The sequence below is a fragment of the Cervus canadensis genome, chromosome 13, assembly GCF_019320065.1.
Source record: "Cervus canadensis isolate Bull #8, Minnesota chromosome 13, ASM1932006v1, whole genome shotgun sequence".
NCBI lineage: Eukaryota > Metazoa > Chordata > Mammalia > Artiodactyla > Cervidae > Cervus > Cervus canadensis.
In genome coordinates this window covers 40655466-40665124 of record NC_057398.1, presented here as the reverse complement: position 1 = coordinate 40665124, position 9659 = coordinate 40655466, and the positions used below count along the sequence as shown (strand labels likewise).

The 9659-nt window shown below is 38.3% G+C and overlaps 1 protein-coding gene across 1 annotated transcript in view; it reads left to right on the top strand.

Moving 5' to 3' along the window:
- The first annotated feature begins 212 nt into the window (after window positions 1-212).
- The window catches only part of LOC122452330 (putative dimethylaniline monooxygenase [N-oxide-forming] 6), a 23444-nt gene continuing 13997 nt past the window's right edge, over window positions 213-9659 (top strand). Inside the window, exons 1-5 of the mRNA XM_043485843.1 lie at window positions 213-262; window positions 698-847; window positions 5403-5591; window positions 6800-6962; window positions 8196-8338. Coding sequence (XP_043341778.1) covers window positions 716-847; window positions 5403-5591; window positions 6800-6962; window positions 8196-8338 — 627 coding nt within the window. The 5' untranslated portion in view covers window positions 213-262; window positions 698-715. The remainder of the gene's footprint in view (window positions 263-697; window positions 848-5402; window positions 5592-6799; window positions 6963-8195; window positions 8339-9659) is intronic.

Below are 9659 nucleotides of genomic sequence, written 5' to 3'. Positions count from 1 at the left end.
CCACCTCCCCGCCCCTGTTCTCCTATGCCTACCACACTCAACCCTTCTCTTCCAAGTTTTCTCTTCCCAGGGCTCTATGTCATGAAAAATACAAGTAAACCGGAATTTTTACTTTAAGAAAAATAACTCCTCCCCTTCCCCAATTTTTATATCAAAAGACATTGTTAAAAGCCATTCTCTTCTATGTTTAGAGAACTGTAACTTCTCTGGGGAAAGAAGGTAGTTGATTAAGAGTAAGGCCCCTTAGCGCCAAACATTCCAAGTAAGTATAAGTGATTTGTTATGGTGGGTTTTTATGTAGAAGGCTTGAATTCTTGTTCCAGTTCTTATACTTGTAAACTCTGAGACCCTGAAGAAGTAATTTCTAGACTTCTTGGAATGACAGCCATTTCATTTGCAATTGAGAGCATTAGATATATGATTTATAAGGTCCTTACTGCTCTGGGGTTCACTGGCTCTGCTATTTTTGGCATCTTGAATAACCAGAAGAAGCCAGATTTATTATCTTAGTATAGCAAAAGTGGTTAAAAAAGAGAGAGAGAGAATAAACTTTTTTTTTTTTAGCATAAACTCTTAATGTGTATTTATGTCTTCTTGAGTGTTAAGATGAGGCTCGTGACATACAAACCTCAGCTGATTATTTCTACTGAAAAAAATTTAAGCATTTAGGGATATCTTCTGAAGAAGTTCTCTCCAGATCCTCCTACAGGCAACAATGGTGAAGAGAGTGGCCATCATTGGAGCTGGCGTCAGTGGCTTGGCCTCCATACGGTGTTGTCTGGAAGAGGGGCTGGAGCCCACCTGCTTTGAAAGGAGCAATGAAGTTGGAGGTCTGTGGGAATTCTCAGTGAGTAAGACAATAGAAGGTGATGGGTTTACACTGCAAATCAAATGTGAACAGTTCTTTCAGACTTGATCACAAATGCTCCAGATGCTCTGGAAAATGAAATCTCTCTCCCATCCTACTCAAGTCCTATCATTTAAATGACCTATCATTTAAACTATCTCATAAGAGGACTTCTCCAGCTCATTAAATGTTGCCACCTATGTGGCAGAGCCCAAATCTCTAGGCTTTTAAGGGGTAAAACGGTCAGTAGTTGACAGAAAAACTATACTACTGCCTCCCCATGTAACTGAAAGATCCTATTCCTTTTGCTATTAAATTCTGAGAACATGGGCATGGGGATAGGGGACATTTGAAAGAGAAAAACTAGACTGGGGTCAGAAGTCCTGAGTTCCAGTATCAACTCTGATTTTTTAAGCAGACAGATTTCAGGAAAGTCACTTTTTTTCTTTCTACCCTTCAAATGCTCCTTAGTCAAATGCAGAAGTTGAAAATTAAGTTCCTTCTAACCTGCCTCCCAATTATAGCAGGATATGATTTTTTAATTAATTCATGTCTATTAGGCACCTATAATAAGTTATTATAAATGTTGATTGTGTATGGTGTATACATGGGTATTAAATACTCTTGTCAGGCCATGTCCAGAGAGAAAAATAATTATCTCTGCCATTCGGTTCATTGCTAGAAAAAAAATACAATCAGGAAATAGTCATTATAAACCCAATTCTTAAATTTTAAAAACCACCTTTAGGAAACTTCCAGATTTTCTGTCCTGAACTCCCTAGCCATTAGGATTAGATATAGATGATATTTATTTGGCTTGAAGGTATTCTAGCCACATCATTTATCTTGTAACCTCAGTCTGTCCTGGTCTCTGTATTGCCCAACCTACAACAATAGGTTGCTCTGGGGGTCCTATAACTCTGAAAATATTGCATGAAATACAGAGCATCAATTTGTATTTTCCACTAGGAAATAATCAAGGGTTTTTTTTTTTAATGAATTCAAAATTTTTAATTTACATTTTATCAGGGAGATATGACCAGCTTAATCTAAACCATGAAATGGTTGTTTATTGACTTATTAGAAGTAATTAAATGCTGCTTGAGCATCTATTTTGACAGAGTGCTGTACTGGGATGTCCTGGGATGACAAATATGTGTCATAACCACTTTACATAAATGGTTTCTACTTCATTTGGTGTAGCAAGCCTTAATATAGGTCCACAATCCTATAACAGAAAAACTCATTTAATAGCAAAACCTGTCCGGAAGTCATATAGTCAGGAAACAGGATTGAACTGATATGAGGCTATGTATATAGTCTTTGTCCAACTCCATGTTTTGCTGTAGTAATTTTATTACATTTGATGATAAGGTGTTGCACCAGATCTCACTAGGAATACTAAGGAAAAACTTCAAAAATCTACAAATTCCAAAATGTTAATATATATGGTCCTAAGAGTACAAACAAAAGATTATATAACTTTACAACAAGATAGCCCTTGGTGACTGTTAGTTAAATAAACAAGTGCCTTGAGATTTAGATGAGGCTGGACTCCTAAAATACTAGCAGGTCAAGAGAAATTTCCTACAGGGATAACACTTAGCTGAGACTTGAAGGAGATACTCAGACAAGTAAGTAAAGAACCATCATGTAACACAGCTCCAGAGAGTGGGACATTGCCAACAGTACAGACACCAAGAGTGTGCCAGCATCAGGTGGGAAAGGCTTCTAGGTAGCAGTGACCAGCAATCCATGAAAGGTGCAGAGAAGGCAATGAACACGGTGTATCCATGGATCTCTAAGTTAACCAGTGCAGCCAGATCGGAAAATTTATTTTAAGAAGCATTAGATGATAGATCAATATACTCAAATTCAGACCCTGGGTTATCCACAAGAGGAAAAGATACCTTTTTCATAAAGTCGTTGTGTATAAGCAGAATTATTCTCAAAAGCCCTGTGGGAGTATAAACATATACAAATATTCTAAACTTTAGCCCTCTCCACACGCCCCACTTCTTCCTTCTTTTCTAAGAAAAGTTGCTTGGTATGCAGTATTATCAGAGAGGAATTTTTGAAAAGTGTGCTACATTAAGCTTTTATCTTGCAAGTTCTGTCATGTAGAAGGTATTCTGGAAGAGAGAAACCTGAGAATTCTGAACTTTTCTCTGTGTGCTTTTTCTGTAAAATAAAAACCAAATGGGATTTAAAAACTACCAGGCTGAATGTGAGCATGTCTTAAATTTTATAGACTCTAATATAGGACCTCATGACCTCAAAAGATTTTGTTGTGGCTGTAATAAAAGGTTGCTCAACAAGCCACATACAATAGGTCATTTGGATTGCAAAGGGAAAAGTATTGAACCAGAACTATCTGAAATTTTGTTTCACTCATTCATTCCTTTATCCATTCAGCAAATACATATTCGCAGGCATAGCTGCAAACAAGAGGTACAGCAGGCATGCAGTATTCTAAAAGCGGAGAGAAAAGAAGTCTTAGAATAATCATAATACAAATGAATAAACAGAATATGATTACGGTAGTAAAGACAATTAGAACTTGGTGAAAGCAGAGATGACTTCTAATGGGTGGAAAGGAAGATAAGGAAAGGCATGGAAGGGGACAACTTTTGAGCTGGACCTTGAAGGTATATCTAAGCAAGCAAAAATGGGACTGATAAAATGGGAATATGAAAGATGATCAAGGCAGACTGCTAAAATGCATGCACAATAGTTTTGAATTCGCCTCTGACCTTGCCCTCAAGTTACTTATGTTCTAGTAGGGATGATAGGAGATTATACAATTACAACCCAAGACAGACAATGCTAACATGTCCCATAGCATGACATCTTGTCCTAGTCAGTGGGGAGCATCTGAGCTTAATTTCTTCCTTACTGGCTCAAACTACCCCACATATTTAAATAATGAAAATGTGAACTCCCTGGAGCTACTCTCTGTTGTTACATAATATTTTTGTTTTCCTCTGTTTGCAGAACAGTCTTTTAGGGAAAATTCCAAGGAGCTGTAGGGCATGTACTCTTCTCTTCTTTGTTATGATTGGCTGGAGTCCAGTGGTGAAAGAGTCCAGCAGTTCATTAATGATGGAAATAACTCATGGTCTTATCACCTCTATTTCTCAGAGCAAAATCATACATTTTTTAAACCAGTCTCCAACCCACAGCTCAGCCCTCCCTTTAGTGGGCAGCTTAGAAAACTCCTTCTCACAAACATTAACACAAGTTACTGGCTAGGGGTGAACAGTAACAGACCCAAACATGAGAACCCACCAAGCCAAAGCCTCAACTCTTTCTCTGACCTTAGCAGAAATTTCCAAGTGAGGTTTAAAAAGTTAAAATCTCTGGGCTTAGTTATCATGAGAAATGCAGCAACCACGGGTAGAGGAAGTTTATTTTTTGTCACTTAAGGGGAAACAGTGAAGACTCAGTAGCCCCTCAGAGACACAGTTCTCTCATATGGGGTTGTTGGACTGGAGAGAGTTAGCTGTCTTGAATCCAGGAGCAATATAACATTCCATCCTTTTCCTTCCTTTCATGAGAATTCCTTCAAGATTTGGGGAAAGATGGGTTGCCAGCTTCTAGATGTACTTTCAAGGCAGCACATTCTGTGAACTTTTATCCTGTTTTTCAAACAGAGAGGAAATGTTTGTTTTGAACTTAGCCTTCCACTGTTCCTCAAAAGAAGCCACTTTTCAATTACATGGTGGTTTTACTATAAGATGCCAAGTTTTAACACAAGTTCTAAGGCTTCTTGTTTCTTTTGTTTCTTTGGTGAGGAGTGAATGCCACTAGTTGGTGAGTTCAGGAACTCCTCAAGCACAGAATTCATTTACACTACAGAAGTGGTCCTCAGGCGTGGTCCCTGGACCAACAGCATCAGCAGCACAGGGATCTTGTCAGAAACGCACTTTCTCAGGCCTCACTCCAGACACACTGAGCCAGAAATTCAGAGGTGGGACCCAGGAAGTGACAGTCTAAGGAGCCCTTCAGGAAATGACTTCTTTAGAGGGTTCTATGGCTAGTGAAGACAAGAGTTCACCGAATTCCATAAAGAAAATCAAACAGGCTAAAAGCCATAGCTTCCATTGGACTCTTTAGTTATGTTCTTGAAAATGAGTATGAGATCAGACCCAGTGCTGTGACTGGGGGAAAAAAAGAGCTAAACTGGAGCTAATTAGAGCAAAAGGACCAAGACCGAAGATTCACCAGCCCTGGGACAAGTGTTGTTGAAGGCTTTCGTTTCCATGTCTTACAGACAACAGTCAATTTTTTTCTTTTTTTTTTTTTAACATATAGAAAAGGTTTCAATTAACTGAATAGTCACTGAGGGGAATGCCATTCTTGGTTTCCTTTTTAAGCCTTATTATTCTTCTTCAGTTTGGTCACTCAGTCGTGTCCAACGCTTTGCAACCCCATGAACTGCAGCACGCCAGGCTTCTCTGCCTGTCACCAACTCCCAGAGCTTACTCAAACTCATGTCCATCGAGCCAGTGATGCCATCCAACCATCTATTCTTCTGTCGTCTTATTCTCCTTAGGACCATTCAGAAGAAGGCAGAGCCAGCATCTACAAGTCTGTGTTCACTAACTCTTCCAAAGAGATGATGTGCTTTCCAGACTTCCCATATCCTGACGATTACCCCAACTACATGCCCCAAAGCAAGGTCCAGGAATACATAAAGACATTTGCTCAAAAGAAGAATCTTTTAAGATATATACAGTTTGAGGTAAGGACCTTGTAACTTGTGCTGTTGACATCAATATGTTTAAGGATTAGAGGAGAAGCAGAGATACAGGACGTTATCTTAGAAAACAGAGTCAAAGGTTTGGACTCCTCACCAATCAAATGTTGGTTCAGATTATAAAGTACTCATGAATTGTTTTTATTTCCCCTTAAAACGTGTTCTCCAAAGAGTCTAAGAGCTTTTAAAACATCATAGAAAGTAGTGCAGGCAGCTGTACCAGTCTAATGAGCTTTCCACCCTCACACATTTATGTTTCAGAAACAACCCCAAAGTCTCTAGTTCACACTTAGACTTCTGTAGGTCCAATGCCCAAGGAGTTGTGATTCTAATAGATGTGGCACTTGTTAGAGATTCTGCCTTTAAGAAGAAAGTAACAATGTAAAAGAATAATTTTATTGCCCTCATTCTTCACACACTTAGTTCCTTAGATTAGAAGCCTTAGGAGTTATGGCATAGCAGCATTGTCTCCATAATTATAAGTAATACTTCACATTTGTTTAGAACTCAACTTCAATCCATTAGATATGTGCAGAGCACATATATATAGTGGGGAAAATAAGAAGCAAATCATAAATTGAAACTTTACTTCATATTTTATTTATTTATCTTATTATGTTTTAAATAATTTTACTTATACCAAGCTCCAGGAGTTGGTGATGGACAGGGAAGCCTGGCGTGCTGCAGTCCATGGGGTCGCAAAGAGTCAGACACAACTGAGTGACTGAACTGAACTGATATCAACATAATAGTCATGCAATGGAAGTGACTAATATTTCCAAAGGATAGTGTCCTTATATTGCAAAACAGAGATCAAGGATTGTACCTGAGATAATCCCATATTATTGGAGTAGATAGAAGAGGAAGCCAGAGAGGAAGAAGCCATGGATGTCAATGTAGGGTGACAGCAAGCAAATGACATGGCACCTTTCATAAGAATACTCAGTGCAATGTATCCCAAATCTACTAACTAGATGTCAAAAAATAAATATACCCCAGTGAGTAATTATTCTTGTGAAATTTGAAGATTCACTGTGACTTCCTATTTTAATGCCTTTCCACATTATTCTCAATGACCATGAGAACACACAACAATTATTTTCTCCACAGAAATACTGCAAGGAACAAACAAACTAACTAAAAAACTTCATAGAACTGTAAATATAAGCAATTTCTTTCTGGTTTTCTTTAAGACCCTGGTTACTAGTATAAAGAAATGTCCCAATTTCTTGGTCACTGGCCAATGGGAAATTGTTTCAGAAAAGGATGAGAAACAGGAATCTACTATTTTCGATGCTGTAATGATCTGTTCAGGACACCATGTGTACCCCAATCTACCAACGGATTCTTTTCCTGGTAAGTTTGGAAAGTATATAAAAATCTTATACACAAACATCAAGGAATAGGATAGAGTTTTCCACAGATTGCACATAATGATCATTCTTAAGGTTCCAAATATTTTTTAAAAAATTAAGTCTGATGATATGTCAAATATACTCATCATTGGCCTCATCCTAAAAGAATCAAGGACTTGCAGATCAGAGATTAGATGAAGACACAGATCCATTGAGAAGAAACTTGGGTCTTAAAATTTCATCAATATTCACATTTTGCAAATTAACTTTAAAAATCACAGTGAGTGTGTGAGTGTGTAGTGACATATTTCATTACTCTGCAGAAATGGCAAATAGTAAATAAATACATAAGCAACCTCCCTTCCTTTTTCCTTTCTTCTTCCTTCCTCCCTCTTTCCTCCTCCTCTCTTCCCCACTCCTTCCTTCCTATCTTCCTCCCCTCCTTCCTTCTTTCTTTGCAACAGGAATGCATCCCCTCAAAAATATTAGAGCTCATATGTCAGAGGCTGATGTTCATGAAAGTGAAAGTCAAAGTTGCTCAGTCGTGTCCGACTCTTTGCAACCCCAAGGATTATACAATCCATGGAATTCTCCAGGCTAGAATACTGGAGTGGATAGCCTTTCCCTTCTCCAGGGGATTTTCCCAACCCAGGGATCAAATCCAGGTCTCCCGCACTGCAGGTGGATTCTTTACCAGCTGAGCCACAAGGAAAGCCCATGTTGTTCATAAACCAAGGTAATTAAAAGAGTAGAGATTAAGGGAGAATAGAAGATTGACATCATTAATGCTAAGAGGCAGCATATTTGGGGGTTATGAATGTAGAATACCTGGGCTCAACTCCTTATTCTACTAGAAACTTACCATGTAACCCTAGACAACTCACTAAACTTATTTGTCTCAATTTCCTTTTCTTTTAAAGTAGAGATAATACTAATACCTATCATTCAGAGATGTTATCAGGATTAAATTAACTAAGACAAGTAAACCCTCAATAAATATTATGATTATTAGCAAATATAAATTCAAATTCCTTAAGTTTTTTGTGATGTCTTCAAAAGTAATTAGTTAGGGATTTAGTGTCAAAAATCTCCAAAAGGATAAGTACATTTCAATTAGGGAAATTTTTAAAATTAAAATTGCTAATAGGAGAATCAAACATTTGAAAAATAGTTGGGGGGGAGAAAATCATTTCTTCTGGAAGTAAACTCAAACCACTCCCCATGTTCCATTTAGGCCTCGCCCGATTTCAAGGCCACTTCCTCCACAGCCGGGACTATAAGGGCCCAGAAGTGTACAAGGGGAAGAGGGTCCTCGTGATTGGCCTGGGGAACTCAGGATGTGACATTGCTGTTGAGCTCAGTCGTCTGGTTACACAGGTATGAGATCTAAGAGGTCTGGGGAAACAAACTTAGGATGGCTATACTAAAACAGCAGTATCCCAAGCACTGAGGATGGCATTGACCATGTCATACCACAACAGATCCACCTGCTGTACATGCCAGTCAAATCAAGGACTTGAGACACTCTCCCTGTGAAGCAATGTTATGTGTCCCATGCTAATAAGGAAGTATAGTCTGCTGAAACCAGAGTTAAGTGCATATACATATATGTATATATATATATATATATATGTAAGTATGCATTTTTTATTTTAATTTTATGATCTAATCACCTCCAAGCAAACTGGTTGCTGCTCAAGCTCTGCCTTTATTTATATAACAGTACTACCATGCAACAGTACTATGCTTACCACTCTGGAAGAAACAAAATTTAGGTCTTACTATTGTTTACCTATTCAACAGCCAACACATAACAGGCTGTTTTTATGTGTCAGCACTGCATCAGGCTAGAAATAAACACAGAGGCAAGTCAAGCTACTTCTTTTTTTTTTTTTTTTTCTTTTTAATTTTTTATTTTATTTTATTTTTTTAAATTATTTGGAGGCTAATTACTTCACAACACTTCAGTGGGTTTTGTCATACATTGATATGAATCAGCCATAGATTTACACGTATTCCCCATCCCGATCTCCCCTCCCACCTCCCTCTCCACCCGATTCCTCTGGGTCTTCCCAGTGCACCAGGCCCGAGCACTTGTCTCATGCATTCCACCTGGGCTGGTGATCTGTTTCACCATAGATAGTATGCATGCTGTTCTTTTGAAACATCCCACCCTCACCTTCTCCCACAGAGTTCAAAAGTCTGTTCTGTATTTCTGTGTCTCTTTTTCCGTTTTGCATATAGGGTTATCGTTACCATCTTTCTAAATTCATATATATGTTTTAGTATGCAATGTTAATGTCTCTTTATCTCTTCTGGCTTAATTCAACTCCTGTTATAGGGGCCCAGTTTCATCATATTCTTAAGGGGACTGATTCAAAATGAAATATCTTTTCAAAGGACTGAGTAATTCATAGGTGATATAATGATAACACACGACTTCCTGATCCATATTCATGATGCATGCAGGCTCTAGGTTGACTTCCATGTCTGGGCTAATTATACACAGATAGACATAGACGATGAAACATTGGTCACGTGTCTCTCTTCAGATCTGTGTTTCCTCAGGTGTATGCCCAGACCAGTGGGATGTGGGTCAATATGGCAAGTTCTATTTCCAAGGTTTTTTTTAAGAACATCTCCACACGTTTCATTAGCTCTGTACTAGTTTTGCATTCCCCACAGTGTAAGAGGGTTC